We start from the raw sequence: 15,869 nt of genomic DNA on the forward strand, positions 1-15,869 counted from the left end.
ATTACAAAGATGGGAGGGAAGTTCCTAAGTGGGTGGAAAGTTTAGAAGGGGGTGGTATAACCAGAAAAAGAGTAGAGAAGGTGAGCACGTGGGTGGCTTGAAAGACACCCTGTTTATTAGGGAATTGCTTTTGGAAGACTGACTTAGATTTGTGGCAAGTCCTTAAGAGGATTGGTGTGTGCAAACTTATACACGTTTGCTTGGTGCCTTGTTAGGGAGGTGAGACATTGTATAGGAGTGACAAGTAACCTACTTATTTCTCATCCAGGTGATAGTCAAAGTATACAATGAACGTTTTCCAGACCTGCTGTGTGTTAGCAAAGAACTGCAGTTTGTTCAGCCATGTAGAACGGCTATTGGGAGAAGCATTGTTTCTGCTTTGTGAACCTTCCTACTCACTCTGGGTGTATGAATGATTGATTGCGCTGCAGACAACCCTTTGTACATCACCTGTGTGACTGAACATTTGTCATAGATAAATGCAAAGCAGAGCTAGAGACTGTCTTTGTTTTCTGTTGTGAATGTAATGAAACAAAAAAAGTTGGCTACATTTGAACAATCAGCTACATTATATTTTTTGCATGCAATAATTCTTGTCCCTGACTTACCAGTAGCTCTGCTGAAGCTGTAGCCCCTCTGAACCTATGTGCAGATGTGATCTAATTCATATCATCTTTTCTTTTAACAGTGGCCGAGTGTAGAGGGGTCTTGAACAATAATCAGAGATTTTCTTCATTACCAACATACTTACCTGTGAGCTATCGTCTCTTCAGTGCTGAGACATCGTTCTTTCTTAAAGAAGCCAACCAGGACTTTATGAGAAATTCCAGTTTGCAGTCCAGGGTGGAATCATTTTTCCCATATAAAGCCAAGAGACCACCTATATTAAATGCCAGCTATGGACCTTTTTCTGTTGAACAAGCTGTGCCCCAGGATCTAATGTTAACTTCCAACCTTTTTGGATCTGCCAACAAGTTTACTTATAACTGGAAACTTCAGGCCTACATCATGAGCAACAAAATTTACCTGAGCAAGCCCAAAGTGCAGGTGCTGTTCTACATCGTGGGCAGGGACTGGGATGACTACAGCACCACGGAGCAGCTGCCCTGCCTGCGGGTGTTCGCCTTCCGAGAGACGCGGGAGGTCAGAGGCAGCTGCAGGCTGAAAGGGGACCTGGGGCTGTGTGTGGCAGAGCTGGAGCTCCTGCCAAGCTGGTTTAACCCTCCTGTGGTTGTCACAGGCCGTAAGAAGCCACCGGATCAATTTGATGGGAGCCCTGTGGAGCTTTACTATACTATTCAACCGGGAGATGAGAAGGGAGAGTGTACTGCTGAGGATATAAGGAAGGGGAATGCTATTCGGCCAGGAAAAGATGGCATGGATGAACCCATGTCCCACTTACAGAGGATTGGATCTGTCAGCCTCTATAGAGGCCAGGAGACTTCTCAACTAACAGAGCTACGGCTGGATAGTAATATTGTTATCTGGTTGCCCTCAAAGCCTGTCAAGCAAGGGGAGGTGGTGAATGTCTATGTGACAATAGCCAACAACTCTACGGTGGATCAGTTCATACTCAGGTACAGTAGGTTGTTTCTGCATGTTTCTAATGTAGTAGCACGCAAAGATGTTGGGGACATGGGATGAATCTGAACTCACTTGATGTTAAATCCACGCTGAAAGTTGCTCCTAGCCACTGAAATACCTTTTCCCCCCTTGACCACTGCAAAGAGGGTCTAAAGCCTCCATCACTAGAAAGCTTTTAGCATGTATGCCATGCTATTTGTCATATGCTCACTTTCTGCAACAGAGCCCAAAACATGGCAATTTGCTACTTTAGTGAGGCCAGGTCTGCACAGTGGTGGACAGTAAAGCTCAAGGAAAGCTCTCTGCTTTACAACACTTTTAAAATGAGGCTTCTATTGCACAGGCATGGAGTTTAAACATGGCAAAACTTCAATTACCTGCGTTTCTTTAAGTGCTCTGGCAGAGGCCTCTCCCACACAGAGTGGTTTTGTTATGAGACCCCTTTAGGGAGGGGTTTAACTATCTACTTGTAGCTATGTGCTGGCAAAGAGAAACACTACTTATACCCTTTAAGGCCTAATGTGTTTGATATTGCTGCTGATTGTAAAGGACTGTTAGAAGCGAGTACCATTATTTTGGACAGGAGTGGTGAATACAGGACGTGAGAACACAAGAACTGCCTTACTGGGTCAGATCACTTCCCTTTTATTTTCTTCTTTAGCAGTTTCCCTGCTGATCGGATGAAAATCCTTTGAGGATGACTGGGAAACTTGTTAATCACTGAAATATTTGATGTATCTTTTTTCCTTGTTACCAGGCTTTAAATTCAAGGGAAATTTCCACGGTGATAAGCAACAATTGCTCTTTAAAGCCTCAGGGAATCAGAGTTTCCTGAAGGATTCTGCACATGAAAGTATTTATTTCTAAGGCTTATATGAATTAGATTAATACATAGTTGACAACTACCGAGGAGAATAGCCTTTAGAACAGGAAGTGTCGCTTGGCAGATAAAAGGCTTCTATTTTAAAGAAGAGGGATTTTAGTCATCCCAGAATGGTTCTGATGTTTGCAGCTTTAGTTAAATTGGCGAGATAATCTCCCAGACACCTGTTTGCTCAGTGAAACCTCTGTTATAGAGGTCTTTTCTAACGCTGTTGCTTATCTTTTACTGAAAATCCTTTCTCACAAAGTAGCAGGGAAAGAATTGTTTTCCACATAACAGGCGTAGCTGTGGTGAAAGGAGAAATCCAAAGGCAATGAACTGGATGTTTGCTCGGTGGATGGGAGGGGATTGCCCTTTGAAGGTCTATGTCATGGTCTTTATTATCCTGAGAAGTGAGCTGAAGATCAATAAGCTTGTTGAAATCTGCTGATATATTTCTTTGCTCAGAAATGAGTCTGACTGCCAAGGCAACAATGCCATTTGCATGCTGAGAGGTGCAATAGGTAGATACACTAACGTGGGACATCAGTAGTTGCCTGTGTAACTTGCTGTTATGAGCAAAATGGATTTGCATTGAGAAGAGGTGACAGGTTTATTTGAAGGGAATGATCTGACATTTGTTAATAGGTTGTTGGTTCTGTGTTATCACATACAGAGCTCAGGCCGTGTTCTCTTGCTGAAAGACTCTCTTGGAGAAAAGAAGGTTTGCATTTTTAATTTAATTATAAGATTACTTTGAACCAAACAGAAGAACATGAGGTTGAAGAGACCAAGATTGTTTTTCAGATGGCTTTTGCTTGCTTCTGGTAGGCATGGACTGGTTTGTCGTTGTCTTGAGATGTGGTATAGGGCTGACTGATGTTCTGAAAACCAGCACTATGCTGTGTGCTTCTCCCTCTCCTCAGCCAAAGGCAAGAAAATCAACGTGAGATAATCCAGAGCAATCTTGGGTTTGAAAATATTGTCTTCCAGGTCTTTTAGTCTCTTGTATCTATCAAAGATGCTGATCTGTGCAGTTGTTAAGGTATCAGATGGAAGCTTTGCTCAGGTGTCCAGGTGGGTAATTACACATGAAACAAATAGAAATAGTTTGAAGTGTTTTCCTGACACTTGAAGAGGAAGGGACAGCTGAGCCCCACTACAAAAGTCATACAGGACTATCCTATGAGTCCTGATAGGCATGGCTTGTTCTGGGTCTGAGAGGGATTCTCTCATAGTTTTAGTGGCTGAGGGCTGGTGAGAGGCTGGCAAAGCCACCTTAAGTTCTATGATGGAAATCCGTTGTCTTCAGTGAAAATTCCTGGGTGCAATAGAACATGGGATTTGACCCAGGAATCTGTGAAGTGTCTGCATCTTACAGGAGAAAACAAAGCAAGTAAATACAGGAACCAGGGAGTAGCCAGTGCATATGCTGGGTCTGCCTAAGGGCTCCTTTAACCTTCTCTGTGGCCATTGCCTGCTTAGATAGAAGGCTGGATACTCTCGTGCTCAGGGGTTCCCAGCAGAACAATCCCTACATTTGATGACATGCATTCACATTTAATCATGCTAAAGTAAAACACACCACACATTGTCCCCAGGCATAGTGGGTTGGTTTATTTTCTGCTTCTTGTATGTTATTCATTGAAGTATTGCAACATCCAGTGCTGAAACAAACTGTATGGGATCATTGATGGGGTAGGGGAGAGGGAATAATAGCAGCAAATTTTCTCTGGCAAAAGGAAAGTAGACTGGTCTGAATGACCTCATACCCACAAATCATTGCAATTGAAACCATGTTCTTAGGTTGGGTCTTAATTCAGAATCCTGTTATTGGATCTATAAATTTATCAGCCCGAGAACACCAGTAAAGTCCAAGAGAATGACGAATGTGACAGGGAGTGAAGCGAATTATGCGTGGTAGTACATTAGAGCAGTAGGAGCACTGTCTGAAGAAACGCAGATCTTCTTTTCTTGTAACTAGTCAAGCACAGGGCTATTGTGCAAGCAGTTCAAATGATACTAATGGGTTACAGGCTACAGGTCCTGTCCTGCTGTGTCACCTCTGGTAAGTCTTTACAGGCGTTTTCTGTATGCAGCAGGAGTGGTAAACCTGTTTTCAGACCTGTTCCTAGAAGACTTTAGCTTCCTCTGATGGGAAGGGCTCTCAGGTTTGCCATATATTATCAACAGTAATACGAATGAGAATCTTTATTAAAGAGCTAAAGAAACAGAGAAGAGGGAAGAGAATATTTCACTGTATTCCTACCATGGAGAAGAATTTCTAGGCCTGATGAGTGATCAGAATGAGAAATTACTGATGCCTCCTCTAGCAGTTGGGTAAACTATGAACAGAAGAAAAGTAGCATCAGTATAGGACAGAAAAGTGAAAAAACCCAAGCAATGTTTAGAGTAAAGACTATTTAGGTGTTATGTGCACTTCCCAAAGCTGGTATAAATTAACAGCACTGGCTTCAGCAGAGCTGCCATGATTGATTGTTGCTGTGTACACACACTCTTGTTATCTACTCATTATTTTGGGTGTATTGTCTGTAAGGATTAGAAAGCAAAATCCTTAGGGCAAGACCTTCTTGAATGCTTTTATGAGCTGCTCTTGCAGCCAGCAGGCTACAAATAAGGGGGAAAAACCATAGCCATGCTGAAAGTAAGCTGTTCTTGTGCAGCTAACTTTCAGAAAGTAGCATGCAGCTGCATGTGTATGCTGAGATTTTGAAGGTAGGTAGGAAGCTGGGCACTCAATTTCTATTTGTAGTACTGGGGAGCTGGTGAGCTGAGTGTATTAGGCAGCTTGGAAAGGTTGGCCTGTGTGCATCGCTGTGTTTGTTCTGCAGCTCTAAATGCTTTTCCAGCTACTACACCACTAAAGGATCCTTCCATCTGTTTTTCATGGCGTGACATGCCACATTTGATCTGACAGAGCACTGTTCAGTACAGGGTGAAAGCTAGAGGTGTGGGAGTGCTGGGCAGCAGCTAATCTCTAACTCACTGTAGAAGGTGGTGAGCCACCAGATAACCCGATTTACAGGAGGTATTGAGCAGGATAAGTAAAAAGAAAAGGGATGAAGTTGTTATCTGTCCTGATTAGCGAAAATAAGTGAAAGACATTGGTACTTTTTTCCCCCCCTCAGGCTTCTTGTTACAGATTTTGCAGCACATCTCATTGCATCTGAAGGGGTGTAGGCTGTAAACAGCGTTACTGAATTACCTTTGTCCTGCAAACTAAATCAACCCAAGACAATGGATAATTAGCAGCGATAATAAACCTACAGTTTGGAAGAAGGATAAGGGATAAGCGCAGTGAGGAAAGCTTATTAAGCCCATCAGCTGAGGCAGCTTTATATGTGAGCTCCTAATGAGTATTGACAGCAGTGCTATGTTGGGTAGTATTGAGAACAGCTAAAAACCAAGAGGAAGATGCACACATGGCGTAGCTCTACAGAATAGCCATAGCTAGAAAAAGTAGTTATAACATCTGTGTACGGAGTGTTTATAAATCCCAGTATTTTGAAGACTGGATTGTTATCTGGCCATGAAACAGGGGTACCTCCAGCACTAATTCTGACTGGTTTTCGTGGAAGACCTACTGAAGCCTCCCTAGGGAGCAAACCACTCAAGAGGTGTCTGTGCTTGGCACTGCCCACAGCTGTTTTGTCTGCTTTATGTAAAAATCTAAAATTAATAACGTTTTCAAGCAATGACTGTTCTATTTTAGGTACTGACATTTCCTTATGTAAGTAAGATTAACCTTTAGTCCTCTGAAATTTACCTGTGCTTAACTGTTGGTTTGTCAGTTTTTAATGCTGCATCACTGCAAACCCAAGTGACACTGTAATGACTGACTAAAGCTGAAGTTAACCACACTATATGAAACCAAAACCAATGCTGAGTTCACTTGTCTTGTGTCAACCCACAATTTGGGACATAATACCCCAAGTACCTGTTTTCCAGAGTAAATGGAATACTGATTTCCAACTGTGAAATGAAGTGTGCGCTTTTGTAATGCTGCTTCATGTTTTACAGCTAATGCAGTTGAGTGAAATGAAGAGAGACAGAGCGATTTGGTGCGATGCTTTTCTGGGCGTGCGTGTGTGGCTCCAGATGTGAACTGCAACAAAACAGTTTTCATTTCCTATGCAGCTTTGCATTACTTAAATATTTAAAAGCGATTTCACTGCACAAGAGCATTTCAGTTGACATGTGAAGGGAGAGGAGTTTGAAGCCTTCACACTTGCTTCTGTTGTCTCCTTATGGTGCATTCTCAGTTGGAAAGAAGTTCTTGTCTTCTAAAATTCAGACCCACAGTTTTACCTGTTGGGTGTAAGAAATAACACACATGTTGTCCATGATAGCGACATTGCCATTTATAGGGCCTTAAACCTCCTCTTTAGACGTACATCTTGTATCCTGAGGCACAGATAAACTTTAAGTGGCTAATTCTTACTTACACTGTATAAAATAAAGCATGCATGACAGGCAGTCCGGATAGCGAAGTGCTGTTTGTTCTCACCTGAAATACAGTTTCCCCATTCATGTTCCCATCGTGAGTAAATAAAATGCAAACCTGCTGACAGAGTCAATATTCTGTTCATACTTTATATTGTCTCTCTTTTTCAGTAAAGTCAGTTTTTAAGACAGGAAAATAAAAGCAATTTGCATGCATAGGAACTTCTAATCGGAGTTCAGAGGAACTGCAGAATCTCTTCCCCAGTCTTCCAGCCCATCAAAGGAGTTTCCCAGTTATTTTACGGTACTGGTAGGACCCTCAAAGGCAGGTGTTAGGCCAGAGGTGGTTTGCAAAATCATTTAAAGCTGTGAATTCTGGCTTGAAGGGGCTTTATATATTGCATTGATGAAGGGTTTATATATTTCATTGTGTAGCATTTAGCCTTCTGAAACTTAGTTCTTTCTGGGGTTTTTTGTTTGTCAGGTTAATAAAAGAAAGGCAGTGATCTAGTCCTTGTTGTGCATTAATTAGGAAGCCAAGAGATCCGAGTTCTCTTTTCATCTGTTCAGGACTTACTGTGTTACTTTAGACTGATCACTTTATTCCTGGCTTCATCTTCATTCAGGGAAGAGACCAGGCAGTGCTTGTTGTGCACCATTCAGTATAGCAAGTCTCTGATCCTCATAGGGCATTTGTGCCTTACATAATAGAAGTGACAGTAAATCATACAAAAACTGTTACACTGCGGGGATTCTGGTTTTTGCAAGTAACAAATGTAGCAGCACATTGCCAAGTGCTTTAAGATTACTCCAAAGTAAAAGCGTGGTTAGAAATTCATAGCAATCGTGCTATCATTTCTTATGTTCTGCTTCAGTAAGCAATGGGGAGATAGTCTGTTGATGTACTCCTAATTGGCATTGATTAACGAATATAACAGACTAACAGTAAAAGGGTAACTATTTCCCATATAACTTTAAAAAGCATTTGTGACATAAAAAATGCTTCCTCAAAGCATTTTGATCGAATGTGTTAATGATATTTGAGAGGATGGCATCACACTCCAGTTAGTTTAATTAACTTCATTAACTCTTAGCAAGCACTCTTCATGGACATCACTCTTGTACCAGAGCACCTGGATCCTCCGAACAAATGACTCATTCTCAAAATGCTAAGCTGGTGAGGGTGTCCTTTAAACAGAGACTGAGAAAAGTGCTTCTTACCAAAACGAGTGAAGATGTGCAGGGCTTGCTTGAGTCTATGGTAGCAATGAGTGAGGATTGGTAAGGTTTTAAAAGCAACTGGTTGTGAACCGGAAATTGAAGCTGCCTATAAAAAAACAGGAGCTCTTCCTCTGACCCTCTTTAAAAGCCTTTACAAAAGTGTGCTTAAGAAACCTGAGCAATTCTATTGACGTCTCCAATGCAATGTAACTCCTTGGTACCAAGAGTAGACTGTTGTTAGAAGGCTGAGTGTGTGTTCCTTACTTTGGAAGTCATATGCAGATTGACCATGAGTGAGTCACTGAAGCACAGCTTTGCAATCATTGAACCAGGAAGAGGCTTCAGACCACAACATGTTCAGGGGCTGAGCATTCAAGTTCAATGGTGCTGATGTCCACAGACTACTCAGTGCTGATGATGAGAAGTTATAGCCTTCCTTTTGAAAATACCACCCTTAAAACCCCGTCATCTGCCTGTTAAGTGTAAATCACATCATGCAGGAGTCTTGCAGTTAACTGATTTGGTGGTATAATACTTGTGGAAATACTCTTTGTATCACAGAGGGGTTGGCTGTAAATGGAAGAGAACAAAATGAGTGCCTCACCAGTCAGCAGGTAGTTGCTAGCTCTCAGTGCTGCTTCAACTGCCGGAGCTGAAGGTTTTGGTTAACTTTTGGCAAACTCGTGTGTGTATTAGTTTCAGGTACTTCATATTGAGGTATCTTGTTAAAATCCCCCTTGTAAGCAGTTTCCTGTCCCCTTTAGTCTCTGCAAACTAGTGAAGTCATTCCTGGCTTCTTCTCCAGCTATGCTGCAGCACGTGTTGTTAAATGCTCACTGGTGCCTCTGGCTCTTGTCTTTCTGTTTTGAGGTCTTGCTCTGAGGTGCAGTTGTCTCCTGCTAGCTTCTGCTCTGCCTGACCTTTGCAAATGCCTGTGCATGTGCAAGGCTGCTTAAAGATGAAATGAGGCACCTCTGCTTAATTTCTGTTTAGACTATTAGCCGTTTGTGTGACTCAAGTTACCAGAGTTAATTAAATCCCTGGTTACTTGCCTAATTAGAAACAATGGTGGCTCATTAAAAGATCATACCATGTACATCCCAGTCCTCCCAAACCAGCAGTAGTGAGGGAAACTTCATACTACTGGGAGTAGATTTTAGTTAAACCAAGGTAGATATTTTCTGGCTGTCTGCAAAAGGCTGTGATCTGATGCATTAGGGAATCTCCTGGGAGTTCTCTGTGTGATTATCTGACAAGCTGTTGGGTACCAAGGCTACTGTAAGCGAGAAAGTGTGTGAGCCTGTAGGTCTGAATGGAAATTAGTATCCTTGAGAAAGTTGTATGACAAGGTTTTAAAACCTAGTGCATCTGTTAAAGCTGTAAAAGCAGCAGTAACTTGCTGGAGTGATGCTGGCAGGGACAGCAGCAAGTCATAGGTGGGGTGGAAGTATGGGGAGTGATCCAAAAGCAGGTACGTGGCTGAGGAGGACTGTAAAATCGGGTTTATCTGTATTGTTTCACTGGTACTTGAGGGACTCATTATTTAAGATAGAAACTGTTGCGTTGATTGAAGTTTCTGTTCGGGCATCCTGCTGCTCCTCACTCATGACAGCACATACACAAAGAATTTAAATTGGTTATATGTTCTTGCGACACTTCACAGTTGGAACTTCCACAGAAGGCATGGGGATGGTGGGAAGCGCTGCTCTGTACTGGAGAGAGAATTCCTACACAGTGCTGAGCTTTCCTAAAAGCTGCAGGGTGTTTGAATCCAATGCTTGTCACCGTTTCCTTCATGACCTAATTTGGTGCTCTGTATTTCCTTGAATTCCCACTTTGTACTGTGTATGCTGCCTCTTGGAGAGAGGTGTGTGCTGCTGTGTGCGGTATCCTCTTGAAAAGAAAGTTGCATTTCTATAGAGTTTCAGTGCACAGAAAATCTGTTTAATTCACAGTTTAGATAAGACTGGCTTGAAAAGGAATTCAGCATCTTTTATGTTTGTTTGTCTGGTTCCTGGTGTTTTACAAAATGTGTCTATTAGCAAAGCTGCCGGGGGGTTAATTTGCACTAACAGCCTAATCATCTCCAACAGCATCATTTTAGGTTTTCATATTGCTGCTTAGATCAGCAAGACGAGAGAAAAGAAGGCTTGAGAAATAGCATGTATCTGAGGGAAAAAGAAGGAAAAAGACGAATGGGGGGAAGCATTTCAGACACAGCCCTTTGCATTCTCAGCTGTCAGGCTGCTTAAAAAGATTTGCTTTTTCTTACAAGCTCTGGCTCTAAGATGTAAGCCTTGATTTCCAAAGTGCTGTGAGACTGAGCTCTTTGTACAAGAGAGACAGGCTCATTAAAGGGAATATGTGGTATTCGCATCAAAGCCTGGAGCCTGATTCCTCAACCTCCCTGGTTAGTCATTAAACAGAACACATAAATAGTTATGGATTATGAATCACAACTTGGTTTTGGGGATGAGAGCGCCTGACATACTACACCATAATGTCGTACTTAGTCTTTCACTCCTCCCATGAGCAGTGGGGATGGCAGTTCAGCCCTTCAGGTGATCATTAAGGCACAAATGTTGTTGCTGACCAGCTTAAGGGGGTTTCTTATTTGCCATATTGGACATTTGCGGATCCCATTTTGAGGAAACAAATTTTTCCTATGGGTTGCATGGCTGCTTAGAGAGGAGCCTGAGTTTTGCTATAGCTTGTAAAAAATGAGGTGCTGTGATGCTCATTGCTGGAGTCACTGAGTCACTCGGTGTGCCTGGGCTCAGCAGGCTGCAAAAATACCACCAGTAGTAGCAAAAATACTTTTCTGCTTGAGGTTATGTCTAGCTTAGCGAAAGCCCTGATTGCACAGAGAGCTCTTCCTATGGAAAGGAAACACCAACCCACAGCAGGAGCCTGTCACTTAGGAGCGTACCTGATTTTAGTCCTGATGAGTAATGAGAATATTCACAAGCTTTAGGCTGCTTTTTATTCCTCAGGATCAGAAACATTCATGAGATGTCACATTAGCACCAGCTTCTTTCACAACAGCTTTACACTTCCATAGCAGCATGATTACAGTTCTCCAATAGAAGCAAATGACCCAAACTTCTTTTCTGTACTTAGTTGTTGTTGGTTGTTTGAGAGTGAGCATTGTGCACTTACGTGTATTGTAATGTTGTTTTCTGAGATAGCAGATGATCAAAGGATGGTGTTAACTTTTCAATTCACTTGTCTACTCGGCAAGCTGTGAAGAGCTGGTCTGAACAGAGAGGCTCAGGGCAAAGAGAGGAACAGGGAGCAGGCAGTGTTATTGCACAAATCAGCTCTAGCATCAGGTAGACATCTTCCTATTGCAGGTAACATCATGGCAGCATTCAAGTATGTGACTTGGATTCTTGACACTGAACTTGGATTTACTGGTGGATGCTGCTGTGCTCATGGTGACACACGGAAGTGGTGGTTTCAGACCTGAAGAGCTCAACTTCCCAACAGAGTCACTGAAGGGAGCAGCAGCAACCTTGTGGCTTAGGTCCCCTGGGGTCTGAGCTGGGAGACGTTGAGCTCCACAGCAATTCCCTAGTAACTCTTGTGCTGAAGTGTTAGTATCTCAAATCAAGCTGTTCAGAGCCCTCTCACAGATACTGCAAGCAGCAATCTGGCATGCAGGTGATGTGTAACCTCCATTTCCTAAGACTCTAGGGTACTGCTTTAGAATTTTTCTCTTATCTGCCTGAGACAATGCTATTGTAATTAACACTGGGCACAAATACTGACATTGTTGAGTGAAGATTTTATCCACTGCGTACACACAATGACAGCTGGTTCATTTTAATATCTTCTGAAAGCTCTTTAAAGAAATCCTGAATAGGTGCTCAGAAATTAATGTGTCTCATCTCTCAGTGTTAAATATATGGCTGTGCTGTCGTCCATACATTGCATTCTTCAATCTCCATAACGTTTCAGGTGATGGGTGCTTTGCCCATTGCTATGGTAACAGTTGGTTTGATTTCTTACTCAAAGTAAACATTGACATAGACCCCACGGTAACATGTTATTTTATTCATTGTCTACACTTAATGGATGCCATATAGCTGTGCAAATATGTCATTATTGTAGTGGATGGAGAGCAATAAACTTGAAAGTTTAGTGCCCTGGTATATAACTGGCTTTATCTTTCAACACACACATAATATCATGTCAGCTATTTCAACTCTGTTTTTGCTTCTACCCATGTTTAATTAGATTTCAAATACTTCAAGGTGGAAACAGTCCCTGAGTGTGTGTTGGCAAGTACTTAAGGGAAATGAGATCTAATAGCAGATGAGGTATGCTAGCTTTGTTTTTGCTCTTAAACAGCTTCATTTTGAAGTTGAATTGATCCCATGGACTCCTGGCAGTTGTTCAAAATCCCCATCCTTTGTCTGAACACTGATGGTGGGAGTAGCAGTACTTTTCCTGTGTTAGTACTTCTATTTTCTTGCCATAAAAACACCAGTTGTCTTAGGAAAAGCTGTGTGAATCTGTGGCTCTTATAGATACAGCTATCTAAGCTGTATGAATCCACAAGGCTCTGCAGCCGGGTTGCCTTCAGAACTGGTTCCTCAAAACCTCTTGGAAGAGGGATGTGATTTGCTTTGAGTTTCCACACTCAGCAGCCCCAGTGCTACTCAACTGGGGGCAGCTCTGTGGTCTGCCTCTTGAATGGTGCTGTTGGAAGGTCCATCTGTGAGTGTTTTCTAGGCTCTCCCTCCTCCCTATCACACTTACCTGATGAATGCAGCAATTTTCTTTTTGGCTTAGAGTTTAAAAATAAAAAATACTAAATTCTTACCTACAAGAAGAGGTTTGCATGTTCTGTATTACATTCTGTATGCTTTCAGACTGACTTAGATGGATCCTCATTATCTATCTTTACAGCCCTGTTAGGTTCATATCTATTAACTATTAAACAGATTTCCCATGAGGGAATGACTCTGTACCACCTTGCACTAAGATCAACCACAGTTTAGTCGGATAGATCATTCTATTGGGAATGATATTAAAAATGCTATGGATGAAGTGTTTGAAGGATGGAAAGCTGTAAGCCCCAGTTCTGCAATGAGACTGTTCAGGCACTTAGCTGTATGTGCTGTGGCCGAAGTTAAACATGTGCGATAACCTTTAAAATCAAGATCATGCTTTATGAAATGCTGTTTGATCCTGCAGATGGGAGTGTTTTGTACTGCAGTGAATATTGTCGAAAGGGTCTAACTGCTTACCTGTTTGATACAAATTAGATGATGCTTTCCTAGTTCTTCAGTTATTTAGCATGAAAGAATCATACAGTTAGCTACATTTTAAATATACTGATTATTCTGGTTTCTCCCATGTTAGTGAAACTAACACCAGAAGGTGTCATTCTGGGGAATGCCTTGCCTAATATGCAGTAGGCATATTAGGTAAGAGGACTGAATAGAAATAGCCACAGCAACGTTCTTGTTCTCATAGTGCTAAATGAGAGTGAGTCATGTCTTGATCTTGGCTGGATGTACGAACAATTCCGGGGAATGGGAAATGGTCAAGAACTTCTTGTCCTAGGAAGCTCTGATTGTTCAGAAAGGCAATGATTGTCCTGTTGTGTTGCATAATTATATCCGCCTCCACACATCCCACTGCTGTTCATTTCTATTATGTCTTTTTATTTAAGTCCTAGCTATTCAAGGGGGAAATCTAAAGGATTCATGGCAAATGCAAGCGAACATCCATGCGTCCTTCTCTGCGCAAGAAAAGTCTCAATGCATAAGGAATGTTACTTTGATAATTGTTTAAACGGTGCTTAAGGGCCACCTGGGCTAGTAACATTTGCTCCGTGACTTGTCTTTTCAGCAAATACTCAACTGATTCAGAGTTGGCAGTATGAAAGAATGGAGAAAATGCAAGAGGGTTGTAGTAATTGAGTCTTTACAAACATAAGAAAACTAGTTTTACTAAAAGTCACAATTGCTGCTCTGAAACATACATGTGCTCAAGTGTTTGTCCAAAGGATAACTGCTTTTACCTTTTATTTCTCTTTTCTATAAATATAAAAAGGACAGACAAAGAAGAAACACAAATTGAGTTTAACTCAGTCTGAGCATGTTCTTACGATTTGGAGGGGGCAAACTCTTTTCTGGTTTAGAGCTTTATCATTCAGAGCAGAAATGAGTCCTGTGTGGGAATTCATTCCAGGTAGGTATTTTGGAGAAAGTTGGAATCTGGATTGCTTTTGGTAGAGAATTATTGAATCTGGCTGTTTATGCCTCTTAAGTCTTCCTAGTGTGCTATCTAAGGCTTTAAATGTCCATGTGCATGAAGGCTGTCTCTGCACCACTGCCCCAGCAAGGAGTTTGTGCTGCTGCCTTCTGGCCACTCAAACCTGGCAGATGGTTGTGTGTGTGTGTGCTTGAGACAGACTTACCACAAGTCCCTGAGCAACATCTGCTGGGACCCTGCCCTGCTGTGGAGTGTATTTAGAACAGGTTTTCTTATAGACACACGTATGATGTCATTGCAGAGTGTAACTGTCAGATGTGGATGTGTGCAGCAGAGACTGGGAAACAGCCGCTATAAAATCCGTAGGTTTTTTCTACACCCTAGGAACAGGATGATGCTTTCCAGCTTTTCCTAAGTTGAACCTTAATTCTTGTGTTTAACTTCTAGTTTAAGTTACTCTGATAGGAGTAAATTTATGTAAGTGAATAAGTGTTGGTGGCGCTAGAACTTGAGATTTACATTGCATGAACGCCCAACTGTGTGGCTAGGTCTGTCTCTCTTCCTTTAAGCAGCTTACTCATTTTTCTGCTTTATCTGCACCTTCCACTACTTACTTTTTCACTGTAGAGAGATATATGGAGATTGGAGCTGTAATTTCTCTTGTCTGATTAAACACAATGTGAGACTTGCATTTGATATGATACTTCTTGGGCTGTCTTGTACAGGAGTAATAATAACTTACAACCATGTGATGAGGGGACAAAATGTTATTACGATTTCAGTGTTTATATATTAAATTTCCATGTGGTCAGGTTTGAAAATAATAATAGTGAGCATGACTGACTTGTCTAGAAAATTATTACTTGAGAAGTTCTCTCCTATCCTTGATTGTAATGAAGTGTGTTACTTGCTTACTACATAAATATGTATGTAAAAGTATACTCCCTTGGTGCAAGTGGTACTACATAATGAGTAAAGCAGTAGGTCATGGATTAAGATACCATCCCTAGAGCCACTAGATGAGACTGCAGTTTTCTGTCGCTCAGTTGATCCTTCCATGTCTCACATCCATCAGCGTACTGGGACTGTAAACTGAACTCACAACACTTCTGGTGATCCTTTTCAGAGGGGCTATGACTCTTCCATGTAAGTATACAAAGACTTTGGAGGAAATAAAAAACCCCAAAATGTGGTAGATGCAATCTTTTTTCTCCTATTGTTGCACAAGGTTTAGTTGCAAGCGCAGTCCTTGAGCTACCCAAATAGGATGAGGTTGAGGCCACCATAGGCAGCTGCTAGGCCACCCCCAGGAAAGCAAAATTCACAATGCTGTCCCCTACACCAGGGAGCACCTTCCAGACTGCTCTGCAGCACTTCCAGAGGACACACAGCTGTTACAGCCAAAGGGCCTCCATAAGCTGCTGCTTTGGGTCACCTAGGCCACCACTGCCATCAGGAGCAGCAGCTGCAGAGCAGCAGCTCCTCAGCCTTTGCACTCCTGTGATGTAAA

General features: G+C 42.0%; 1 protein-coding gene across 1 annotated transcript in view; it reads left to right on the plus strand.

Moving 5' to 3' along the window:
* Positions 1-672: 672 nt before the first annotated feature.
* TMEM132C (transmembrane protein 132C) overlaps positions 673-15,869 on the plus strand; it is a gene marked incomplete at its 5' end in the record, with an annotated part of 144,004 nt that continues 128,807 nt past the window's right edge. Inside the window, one exon of the mRNA XM_031045510.2 lies at positions 673-1,577. Within this exon, the coding sequence (XP_030901370.2) occupies positions 673-1,577 (905 nt within the window). The remainder of the gene's footprint in view (positions 1,578-15,869) is intronic.

The sequence above is a fragment of the Melopsittacus undulatus genome, chromosome 12 (genome assembly GCF_012275295.1).
Source record: "Melopsittacus undulatus isolate bMelUnd1 chromosome 12, bMelUnd1.mat.Z, whole genome shotgun sequence".
NCBI lineage: Eukaryota > Metazoa > Chordata > Aves > Psittaciformes > Psittaculidae > Melopsittacus > Melopsittacus undulatus.